The sequence below is a fragment of the Pecten maximus genome, chromosome 10 (assembly GCF_902652985.1).
Source record: "Pecten maximus chromosome 10, xPecMax1.1, whole genome shotgun sequence".
Taxonomy (NCBI): Eukaryota; Metazoa; Mollusca; class Bivalvia; order Pectinida; family Pectinidae; genus Pecten; species Pecten maximus.
Genome location: NC_047024.1, coordinates 12934490 through 12947900, shown reverse-complemented (window position 1 = coordinate 12947900; position 13411 = coordinate 12934490). Strand labels below are relative to the sequence as shown.

At 38.4% G+C, this 13411-nt stretch overlaps 1 protein-coding gene across 2 annotated transcripts; it reads left to right on the top strand.

The window, feature by feature from the left end:
• The first annotated feature begins 2340 nt into the window (after window positions 1–2340).
• On the top strand, window positions 2341–11769 carry LOC117336335. Of its 2 annotated transcripts, none has more exons than XM_033896827.1 (13): window positions 2341–2419; window positions 3093–3488; window positions 4608–4742; window positions 4951–5142; window positions 5413–5555; window positions 6081–6255; window positions 6856–7000; window positions 7860–8024; window positions 9135–9228; window positions 9451–9645; window positions 9829–10081; window positions 10597–10752; window positions 11177–11769. In XM_033896827.1, exons 1-13 carry the CDS (start codon window positions 2413–2415, stop codon window positions 11482–11484), a joined length of 2364 nt encoding a protein of 787 aa, XP_033752718.1. In that variant the 5' UTR covers window positions 2341–2412; the 3' UTR covers window positions 11485–11769. The 2 variants fall into 2 exon arrangements, with proteins under 2 accessions (XP_033752718.1, XP_033752716.1); XM_033896825.1 differs by having other exon boundaries at window positions 2414–2525.
• Window positions 11770–13411: the final 1642 nt, after the last annotated feature.

Genomic DNA, 13411 nt, shown 5'->3' with positions numbered 1-13411 from the left:
TTTACGTTCAGTAAAAAATAATCCTGTTAGAATACAATTGTATTTATTTTAATTTCAGAATGTTTACTTTAGTAAAGTTCTGGTTGTGATGTTTAAAGTTGCCTTTTAAATGTTTTCTTTGAAGTCTAAGACCTGATTGATATTACGTACCCTCATTAGATACTCATTTGCAGTATGTTTCATCACTGTTTGTTCACTTAAAAATCATGTCCATTTTCAGCTTAAGAAATTGAACTTTCAAAAACAGTACTAGATAGCTAGATGCTATATCCCTATCCCATGCCAAAATAATACATAGATCTGAAGTACGTAAAGGAAAATATTTGATTCTAATGGCGAATATTTTTGCCGTCTTTTGTTTTTTACCTTAACGTAAAATGATTTGTCCTTAAGATAAACTATTTTATTTTACATTAAGGTCTATGGATGTATCAGTATGTACAAATCTTTTCTATTAATCGATTCAGTTTTTTCTTCGTGCTTAATGTTAAAAATGTTAACATATGAAGTATTTTTTGCCATTATGCTATATTATGTACATTTTCATACTAAGAGTAAAATAATGCACACATGGCAAAAACATTCCATTTCCCTTACAGTCAAAACTTTTGCCATTATGTACATAATTTCAAAAGTTTTAATATTGAGGGGATAAAATGAACATAATGGCAAAAACATTAGTTAAAGTCAAGAAACTTTTGCCATTATGTACAAATCTTTTAACCAGAAGTATAATATATTTTATCTCATGTTTATGTTAAAAAATTAACATGTAAAAACGTGTTTTTGCTATTATGTGACCGATTACATTTTCATATGGTAATATTTACCATTGTATGGCACTGCCACTATATAACCCTACCAATTCAGTTGCGAGTTCACCAGCTTATGAACTGCCAACTGAAATTTTAATTTGAAAACTTCAAAAAAAAAATCGCACGACAAATAAAAAAATCGCAGATGGTAAATATAAGCATTGAACGGCTTTCAGCTGGCATTCATTGTCAATATGAATGCCAACTGAAAGCCGTTCAATGCTTAAAAAGATTTGACCTTAAAGGCAATCGTTTATCCATTATGTAAATCGGTGTCTTTATTGCCCTCAAGGTCACATCTTTTCCCCTTAAGTATGATATACAGTATATTGTTTTTCACTTTGGCATGTCGTACATCCATGGTCTTTCAAAATAAAAAGACAATTCAATCTAATTGAAACTTCACAAAAATGCTAATAATCCAAAATACTTTACATTCTGTCTTTGTCATTTAATATCTAATTTTGTCGATCGATGGACTAAATCGCTCAACATACACAGAATCCGCGATAGAACCAGGTGCTTACGTATATGTACATGAAATTTAAATGGAACGTAGGCCTAATTTGATAATGAGACTTGTGACAGCTGTAGGGAAATGACATGTTTCACGTATCATTTGGAAATCAAACATTAATACACAGACAGTTTTCGTGATAATAGGACAGGTGAAATAATAGCAATTGAACATATCTATTATATATACAGAAAAAACACCCGACGTGAAATGTGTCGTGTGTGTGATGGTTCTTAAATCAACGGAATAGTGATCGACTAAATACTGTACCAAGTATTATCGTTTACAGGTAGTTCTCACCTTTTAATACAAAAACGTATTCTTTTATCTAGTTTGTACATACATGTACATGTATATATAGTGCATACTGAACAGATATATAACTTCACGACACGATTTTTAACCTATAAATTCAATGTATATATTTAGAGATCCCTCCACTTACAAGTGAGCACTCTTGATATACGTAATTAATGTTTCAGAGTAAAAGTCTTTAATTACGGGTTGCTATAGAAACAAGCTAGAAATCTCACGATATCATTTTATAGATGGCCTGTATGTCAAAGGAGACCAATAAGCATGTCATGGCTAACACTGTATGCATTCATGGTGTATCGTATGATTTTCGTTTTACGCTATGTAAGCATGTTTCAGCAACGAGTACTGTGTGAACCATCATGACCCTGTCTGTACATTTAGATGCTAAATGAGACAAGGCCGTTAGAATGAAATCCCCCCCCCCCCCCCCCCCCCCCCCTCAGAAAATAACCAATCAAACAAACAAAACAAAAGGCCAAAAAGCAAATGAAACAAAATTTTGAAAAAAAGTCTATACAGTGTAAACGAAACCAGTAATCATTATATATACAAAATATTTGCATACGGAACAAAGAAAACGACGCATAATTAGGATAAACTTTATAGTTAATGGTCAAGGATTTGGAACTTGACCACAACACGTTGTTATCTTGGTACTTACTGTAAGTACTTACAACCTTATCAGAAGCCTTCCGATAGGGAGACAGATAAGGGTGTAATGTCTTCTGGCCTCCAAATACCTGAACTCGAACTAAAGACACCATGAAAGGTAGGTCCCGTCTCTTAAAGATTTTATGTTTCATATCCCTCTAGCCAGACGAAACCTACAAACCGAGACAGAGAAAGACAAGAAATGAAATACGGTTTTAATATAAGTATGTATTATTTTTTAAATACGCAATTTCATACATATTCATTTATAACACAAATAACATATATTAGTTGTAACAATGCACTGCAGTACTCGTGTCTGCCTGTTTCATCAAGTGTGGATTTTTGTTGACTGTTATTTTTTCAATATTTCACACAGAAGAATAAGATAAGTGGGATATACAAGATATCAAGAAAACTGTGTTGTTTTGGGTGTGACGACACGTTTAAATTCAAGTAATTCGATTACAGAATACTGTACTTTTAGACATCAATACAATTTTTAGAAACTAAATATGCTTAGATATATGTGTACCACTGGGGCAGCAGTATGATTGTATGATGTTAACTCTTCGGGTTTAAGGAATAGCCATATAAAAAAAGTTATGTAATAAAAAGACGGATGGTATTTTGGTCAAACTATTCGTTGCCAAGTAATTTTCGAATCCTTTAGTAAGTGATCTAGGGGTTGGACCCGGAGTTAAGTTTTCATTCTGAACGTGTCAAGCCCCTGTGATAGGAACCTTTACACTTGTTAATACAGTTCTTAAAGTTATACTTTATTGTACAAGGTAAAAAGGGCGCTGATTATAACCACCTCCTGCCTTTTGGAAGTGAAAGCGAGGACGATGATTTCGACGAGAAAGAGAACCTTGTAATTAATCAAACATCTGTCCCGGAAGTAAGTATCCATGACACCAAGCAGTCATCCCCAACACTGAGGAACGGAAACGGCTACACTTTCAGTACCTCGCGCAAGAGTTCCTCTCGGGAGAGCTGCTGTTCCCCGACGACCGTCGCTACCGTGTTCGCCCTCATGTTGCTTTCCGTTGGAGTTGGATACATAGCTGGGTTCTTCACGCCTCTTTCGTCATCACCATGGCAACATCATCATGGACAATCGCCCGAGTCAGAACACATCGTACACAAACGAACAGCGGACTGGAGAACAAAACTGTCCGACTATGGTAAGTAAAGCGTAAAACGACAAATTATTTTGTTGAAGTATATAACATGTATACCACCCGACCAATCACTCAAAACCGTACGACAAATCACTCGAACCATGGAAATATATACACTATCATGAAATATCACCCAAACCGCGAAAATGTATTTTCATCGAAGTATACAGACGATCACGTTACATACCTAAAACCGCGGAAAAAGATACTCATCTTAGTACAGACTACCATGAAATATCACTCAAACCGCAAAACCATCGTAGTACAGACTATCACGACAAACCACTATAACCGTGGAAATGTACCATCCGTAGTTAATACTTTCATTACATAATTTATCACTCATACATGTACGCATATAGGTATAGTCGCCGCGCCTTTCCCACTGTTAGCAACAAATCCACAGGTACAGACACAGATTCTCATGGTCTGCATGTCGGATGGGATGTAGTGCTCACTTTGCTATAGTGTCCATTTAGGAAATTTCAGTGTGACAACACTATAAAAGTGTTCGTCAATTGTCCATTCACTTCACTGAAGTGATGGGCCAAGCTACTTTCACTTTTATAGTGCTGCCACACTGAAGTGACCGTCACTTGTCCAATCACTTCAGTGTGACGGCAATATAAAAATGACCATCACTTGTCCAATCACTTCAGTGTGACAACACTATAAAAATGACCATCACTTGTCCCATCACTTCAGTGTGACAACACTATTAAAATGGCCGTCACTTGTCCCATCACTTCAGTGTGACAACACTATAAAAATGACCGTCACTTGTCCCATCACCTCAGTGTGACGGCAATATAAACAGTGTCCGACATTGACTCAGTGGTCCCGCCATTGTTCGGATAACGTCTTCACATGACCTCCTTACTACGTTGATTTTGATATTTAGTGCATGCGTTTTAGTCCGTTTCATGGTGTAATTAGTCTGCTTAATCTCATAATTGATTATGGTCAGTTTTATCGGAATATAGTGTATCATACCAAATAGGTTATATGAACTATATTATTTTGAAGATTAATTGGGTATGAAATACAATATATTGTTTAGATCCTGTCAGCTATCTATCCTGATTAATAACACGTATTTTGTATGCCCGGTGACGTGTATAGGTACCGAGTCTTGTATTCGACTGATGGACGCGGACGGGGACGGCATACTGGACGTCATAGTAGGTATAGCCGTCGGTAAGGACGTCAGTATGATGATAGTCGAGTCCAGCATGGCAACGTTCTGTCAAAATATAGGTAAGTAAATGACACTAGTCGAGATATGTACTTATCATCAATAATTGTAAGTTCGCTGATAAGATGGTAGTTTTCATATTTAACAATATACCGGGGGGGGGGGGGGGGGGGGGGGGGGGGGGGGCATACAGAGAAGCTACGGAATTTGTTAAAATGTCGTTATTCATAAAAGTATCTAGATAATTCGACGTTGCGTCTATTCTGACAGGTATGAAGGAGCCGTGTGCAGGGGGCGTGGTCGCCTTCAGAGGGTACGACGGTAAGTTATTGTGGAAAGTAGACGCTTACTCCGAGGTGTTCGGTCTGAACTGTCATTCCGTGGATGCCAACCAAGACGGAAATCCGGACTGCATAGCGACGGGGAGACTCGGAACCATGATGGCTATCGACGTAACCAAGGGTGAGATTAGTGGTCATGGCCGTGTAGATGTTTGTATTATCTATAGAATAAAATAAGAGGTAGTCTTACCGTCCTTCCCTTATAATACAAATACCGTCCTTCCATTATAATGCAAATACCGTCCTTCCATCCTGATATAACATTTGAGTTCTCTTTCAAGTGACATTTTCAGAAATGTTTACCGAATTAAAACATCACAATGGAATGTAAAACCAGCCATCCACAGGGAGTCGTCGAGTTGAATTTTAAATATAAACTGGGATATTCCAGGTGCCGTGATATGGAGGGAGAGCTCTACTTATATTAAACGTGAATGGAACATATACAGCATCGCCGTTATACCCGACATGGACGACGACAAAGTCAACGATATCGTCATCGCTCATGGCGGCGACCCGACTGTTGCCGCCGAGGTACGTATTTAGTCTGACGGCGGCGATCCTATATAGTCTGACGGCGGCAACCCCACTGTCGTCGCTGTGGTACGTATATCTAGTCTGACGGCGGCAACCCCACTGTCGTCGCTGTGGTACGTATATCTAGTCTGACGGCGGCGACCCCACTGTCGTCGCTGAGGTACGTATAGTCCCGTACGGCGGCGACCCCACTGTCGTCGCTGTGGTACGTATATCTAGTCTGACGGCGGCGACCTCACTGTCGTCGCTGAGGTACGTATAGTCCCGTACGGCGGCGACCCCAAAGTCCTCGTTGAGGTACGTATAGAGTCTCGATCAAGGTGGCGACCCCACTGTCTGCTGAGGTATATCTTTAAGGAGTCATGTGGACGTGATCGGTCGTCACTCTGAATGGAGCAACATGTAGTCGATGGTTTAGGCGAATATCAAGACGTATCACACATTCTCTCAACTATTTCTTGTGTCTCATTGCACTTTACGTAGTGTTCTTGGACTCAACGTGACCTATATTTTCATCCTCAGATTCACGTAAGAAAGGCGGGCTGGTTGATGATGATCTCGGGACGGACTGGTATGCCAATAGGAACCCACCTGGAAATACCGGAACAGAAAGAGGTCTATATATCTCCCGTCCTTCACGAGCGACGAGACGGTTCCCAGTACATCCTGTACGGCAGTGGCGGCGAGACGGTCGGCGGTACGAACATGTTACATTTTACTTTGTTTACGTAAACGGCCAGAGTAACTTTGAGTCGAGGTATACTTGTAGTAGCTGGTGGCTACGTCACTGAACAATAAAATAAGCTCCCGTCGCATATTTTTCAGAGATACTGGGTCTAAGTACCTTACTCAAAGACAAAACCGCAACCACACAGGACGTTCTGTGACCCCAACTTCTCAAAATGACCTGAGTATTGATAGAACCACATTTCATAACCCCGATAATGCTTTGATATTATGCTTCAAAAAGATTTTTTTATTTATTTTCCCATTGGCACTATATATACAAGTTTTTTTTGTTGTTTTAAAGAAGAAAAACACAACAAAAAACCAACAACTAAAAACATCGCCCCAGAACCCTTTTCCAGATTAACAGGAACTTGGGTACGAATTTCAAATCCACGGTCCGTAGTTTGGAAATTCCTACCAAGCGCCTGTGTCCCGGTTATTTGGAAATAATAATTAAAGCCAGGATGTGACTGGCGGGTGATTGCACTTTTAAAGAAAATAATAGCGGTATTGGAGACATTATTCTAAATCTTACCTTTTGGATTATGTGCTCATTCTATATTGTTAGGGCTGTTCTTGGCGATATCCCTTCCCGACATGTATCGTCACGTGATGGGGCTCCCGAAAGGCACTCTAGTCCGGAACACACGTGGAGCATACGACCAGTGGGGCTTCAGAACGCCCAGTGACATCGGAGAGATCGAGTTGTTCAGGTACGTATGGTTTGTATTGTATTGTATTGTATTGTATTGTATTGTACTTTTCTGTACTGTACTGTACTGTATGATTTCAGGGACAAAGCACATTAAACTTAAACTGAAATGTTAAAAGTATAAAATCTAAGAATCACTGAAATCAACTGGTTGCAAAACACATTATATTTTATTGTATATTTTTTTGCACGCAGATAATCAAATAAAAGCAACGTAGAAATTGTATCGAAAAGGCATTTCTTAGACCAAAGTTCTAAAATGGTCTCACGAGTCTGTTTGAAACCAGAGAGCTCAATCATAAAATGCTTGACAGTAAAGGATTGTGGCAGGCATGACATGGTACATATGAGTAAGGTCGAGGGGACAACTTTCTCTAGACGATTTGTAGCTTATACCGACGGGTTCATGTCCGTAAAACATTATTAAGATGTAGACCTATATTGACACAAAACGTTTCTACTCCTATTTCTATATAATCACATTAATTGAACTAATATCTAATTGTTGTCGTGACGTAATTGTATTGATGCTTTCGCGTCACAATTGTTCCACATGAGGAATCCCGCCATTTCAAACCTAGAGACAGAGATGACGGGTAGCAGTGTGGTCCAGGGTAAGACAATACCTTTTCTATCCTCCGTGGGATGAATAATTCGTTTCTCTTACCCTCGCGGTCCTTTTATATGTGCGATTTGGACTTTGTGTCCATGTAATAATTGTTGACGTGATTGAGCTGTCGACGTTACTACTTGTTACATGTCATCGAACTCTGGGTTGATAGGTAAGATATGTATATATATCAAGACGCTGATGTTTTAATGCAGCTGCGTGTTATCTTAGCGTGACTGTTTAATTGAAGGAGTGACGAGAAAGGAGTCATGGTCCCTCCCGTACTGGTGGACGTCAACAAAGATGGTGTCAACGACATCCTGATGACAGGATTTGACGGTACCATGGCACTGTATAACGGAGAAGATTTACAAGTCATGTGGAAGATAAAATTCGAGGAGCGAGAATCGTACAGGTAAAATATCTATATAACGGTAACCGTGTTATTTTCTGAGAAAAAATATGCTGATCTCCTTTGTCGTCTCTTGTTATTAGGACATTGGTGATTGATAGGACATTGGTGATTGATAATTGGTGATTGGACATTGGTGATTGAACATTGGTGATTAGACATTGGTGATTGGACATTGATGATGGGACATTGGTGATTGGACATTGATGATTTGACATTGGTGATTAGACATTGGTGATTGGACATTGATGATGGGACATTGGTGATTGGACATTGGTGATTGGACATTGATGATGGGACATTGGTGATTGGACATTGGTGATTGGACATTGGTGATTGGACCTTGGTGATTGGACATTGATGATTGGACATTGGTGATTGGACATTGGTGATTAGACATTGATGATGGGACATTGGTGATTGGACATTGGTGATTGGACATTGGTGATAGGACATTGGTGATATGACATTGGTGATTGGACATTGGTGATTAGACATTGGTGATATGACATTGTTAATTGCACATTGGTGATTGATAGGATATTGGTGATAGGACATTTGTGATTGGACATTGGTGATTGGACATTGATGATTTGACATTGGTGATTAGACATTGGTGATTGGACATTGGTGATTGGACATTGGTGATTGGACATTGGTGATTGGACATTGATGATTGGATATTGGTGATTGGACATTGATGATGGGACATTGGTGATTGGACATTGGTGATTGGACATTGATGATTGGACATTGGTGATTGGACATTGGTGATTGGACATTGATGATTGGATATTGGTGATTGGACATTGATGATGGGACATTGATGATGGGACATTGGTGATTGGACATTGGTGATTGGACATTGATGATTGGACATTGGTGATTAGACATTGGTGATTGGACATTGGTGATTGGACATTGGTGATTGGACATTGATGATTGGATATTGGTGATTGATTGGACATTGATGATTGGACATTGATGATTGTAAATGAGTGATGGATATTGGTGATTGGATATTGGTGATGTACATTGAAGATTAATTATTAGACATTAATGATTGGACTACCTTTTGCTAACATCAGACTAATACCAGTGTTTCCTATTTAGTTCTCCTGCTCCTGGCTACTTTAATGACGATGACGTCATTGACTTCATGGTACATTGGAGTAAGGGAGCATGGCCATTTTACAATACTACAGATGTAAGTAAATTTACTTACTTCAAAGTTTACTCTTCCCACTACAGACACTTGGTATTTATAGTAATCAATGAAGTCTCTGTCCTCATTTCCGGGCAAATAAATGTAATTCAATGGATGTGTCGTCATTTCCGGACACATAATAATTCTAAATCTCATTTTGTCACTTCCGGGCCTCTAATGTTTTCATATTTGCCGCGTTATTACTACTGATTTTCTTTATAGGACGTTATTATTGACGGCAAAGACGGGACAGTTCTGTGGAACATGACCTCTGGTAGATATGACGTATCATCCGACATTACAGTACGAACCACTTCACGTAACAGGGATGTGTTTTTGTACAAGGTGCAAGGTCGGAATGGTGTGGACCCCCAACATACGGGCGCTGTCCACGGGGCAACTGGTGTGCAGAGAGTGGTGAGTGCTCTGTCGCCCTTTAAAATTGATAATACTGTTTTTGATTGACATCTTCAGTAGCACCTCACTGTGCGGGCGCACGATGTAAAGATATACTTCCGGAATAAGAAAACATGAAAATTAAATATAAATGTCTCTGCACGTCAATAGTAAAAAAAACTATCATTTCTGTTTTAACGATAGATCAACAGGCGGTCTTTAAGCGATGGAAGTTCTGTTTTCGAAGAAACCGTCGTAGATGAGTCAAACGCCGACTTAGAAGGCGTTCTTCTCGACAGCAGTCACTTCCGGTCAAAGAGGCGCGTGATTGATAAAGATTATGTAGAATGCGAATCGGACCAGACGGTTTTCCTGGCTGAATTGTTCGCTCTGGACAGAACAACAATGAAGGCTCCGATCAAACTCTGGGAACGAGGATCTGAGAAATTCTTTTACAGTAAGTTGCTACTATCAAACTTAGGGAATGAGGATCTTAGAAATTCTTTTAGAGCAAGTTGCTATTATCAAACTCAGGGAATGAGGATCTTAGAAATTCTTTTAGAGTAAGTTGCTATTATCAAACTCTGGGAACGAGGATCTGAGAAATTCTTTTGCAGTTAGTTGCTACTATCAAAATCTGGGAACGAAGGCTGACTATCAAAAACTTTGGGTAATGACATTCATTCGACAGAACGTTAAATCCATTAATTAAATTATTGCCTAATTGTTGTATTTTCAGATTAATGACACCATGATTATTTGGTAGCTGCCTTACTGTTGTTTTTGTGTCTATATAATATCGTGTTCTCATTTACCTGGATATTGATTATAGACATAACCGTAACACTCTCCATTCGTCTTTTTGACATATCTGACGATGGTGATCTAAATCAACTCGCTCTTCTCACTAGATATCGAGAGGTTTCCTATACTATAGAACTGGTATCCCCTCCCACCACTTTAATATTACAGAAATGTCAGGGAGTGACCAGGAGTTGGTCCAGAAAGTAAAGAAAATATATGGTAAGAATCACACAATGACTGAAAACGAGGTTCCATGGTCTCGAGGCAAGAGGGAAGCTGACAAACCTTTCTGTATTCTCAAACAACCGGACGAACGAACAACGGGTAAGTATTAGCATACGTTTCAAATGTTCATTCAAAACAGTTTTGTTTTGGCGGAATTCGTACATTCTATTATTTTTGTAACCGTTTCCGATTACAAAATTGGAAGTTTTGTCATAATAACTGTCGACATACAAAAATAAATCCCATGGCTGTATAACCGACACTTTACGACAGGTGCAGGTTATCACACTTCCGGCCTATCACAAGGAGACTTAACACGAACATACCGTAGCCTCCCAAAACACACATACGCACTCACCACACGCATGCATATCGCAGGCATGGGAGGCCGTCCTTAAATGACCTTGGCTGTTAATAGGACGTTAAACAAAATAAACCAATTGACCAATCATCGTGAAAACTTCATGAAAATGTTTTTATGCATTACGGTACTAATGACTCTGTCCCGACTCTCCTATTCCAGGCGCAATAGGTGACGTAGATGGAGACGGAAAACTGGACCTGATTGTGAATGTGGTAAGTGTGGGTATACTCCGAGACCAGTACGCACATTTCATCAAAATGAAGTTCGACACTGACATCTACAAAGTCAATCTAGAGGAGGCGCTAGGACGCGAACTTTACACGCCTATCAACGCCACAATCCACCAGCGCATGCGCAATGTCCTGAACGAAAACAAGATTACCTCATTAAAGTTCCTTCCCGCGGACAAACAAACTTGGGCAGGCTACATGGGATCGACCGGAGATAGTGCCTTTCACGAGCTGTGATGTCGTAATTCACTGACCTTGACCTTCAACAAAACAATTACAAGCTCGTGTGTTTTTCCCAATAAAAGTCTCAGTTATACGTATATTGTAAGAGAAGTCGCCATGACACACGTGTGATTGACGATACAGTGTTTTTGAATTTCTGTGTCTAGAACTAATGTGACAAACGATTTGTTTATCATCTGATTGCTGGTATACATATGGAGCATAGTATATCATTATATTGTAATGTGCCCAAAATAAGATGTTTATAAAATAAAGACGAATTATTCGGTTTTTGTTTTTGTTTTTAGAAAATATCAGTGGTCTGTTGATAAACGAGACATTATAAAGAACACATGGATAATATTCACAACCATATAACCATTTCTTGTGTCATCACTGACGACGTAAAATTGAAAAAAAAATCTGGAGCTCAACGCCATGCATGTGCTGTTACAGATATATATATACGTTACAGTATGTATATACCAATTGTCTATAATGATTTAATGACAGTCTAAGAGGTGATAAGGCAAGATTCTTCAAAACTGTTAAGTCTTAACAAGGAATACAGATATAATTTTCTTTATCTCGAACTTTGATAACTCGAAGTACAGTTCCGACATTAAAAATTCAACGTAAAATACATAATGTGTACTCGTTTTTACCCCGAATAACAAGGATATCTCGAAGATTTTTCATGACCTCACTGACCTCGAGATAACGGAGTTCGGCTGAAGTGTAGCACATCAAGGACCACATAAGATGTTAAATGAGTGTATTGCTATCAGTAAGAGATATTCCTACACATACCATCCTTATAACCGTTATATCGACATTCCTATACACACCATCCTTATAACCGTTATATCGATATCACTATACATACCATCCTTATAACCGTTATATCGACATTCCTATACATACCATCCTTATAACCGTTATATCGATATTCCTATACATACCATCCTTGTAACCGTTATATCGATATTCCTATACACACCATCCTTGTAACCGTTATATCGATATTCCTATACATACCATCCTTATAACCGTTATATCGATATTCCTATACACACCATCCTTATAACCGTTATATCGACATTCCTATACACACTATCCTTATAACCGTAATATCGATATCACTATACATACCATCCTTATAACCGTAATATCGACATTCCTATACGTACCATCCTTATAACCGTTATATCGATATCACTATACACACCATCCTTATAACCGTTATATATATATTCATATTCATACCATCCTTATAACCGTTATATCGATATTCCTATACACACTATCCTTATAACTGTTATATCGATATTCCTATACATACCATCCTTATAACCGTTATATCGATATCACTATACATACCATCCTTATAACCGTTATATCGATATTCCTATACATACCATCCTTATAACCGTTATATCTATATTCATTTACATACCATCCTTATAACCGTTATATCGATATCACTATACATACCATCCTTATAACCGTTATATCGATATTCCTTTACACACCATCCTTATAACCGTTATATCGACATTCCTATACACACCATCCTTATAACCGTTATATCGATATCACTATACACACCATCCTTATAACCGTTATATCGATATTCCTATACATACCATCCTCATAACCGTTATATCGACATTCCTATACATACCATCCTTATAACCGTTATATCGATATTACTATACATACCATCCTTATAACCGTTATATCGATATCACTATACACACCATCCTTATAACCGTTATATCTATATTCATATACATACCATCCTTATAACCGTTATATCGATATAGCATGTATTTATACAAATATTTGCGTTAGTATGTAAGTTATTTTTCACGTCTTAAACGTGTGACTGACGACGTATACATAGTTGGGATCGGAAGCTTTTGATATTTGATTTTCATGA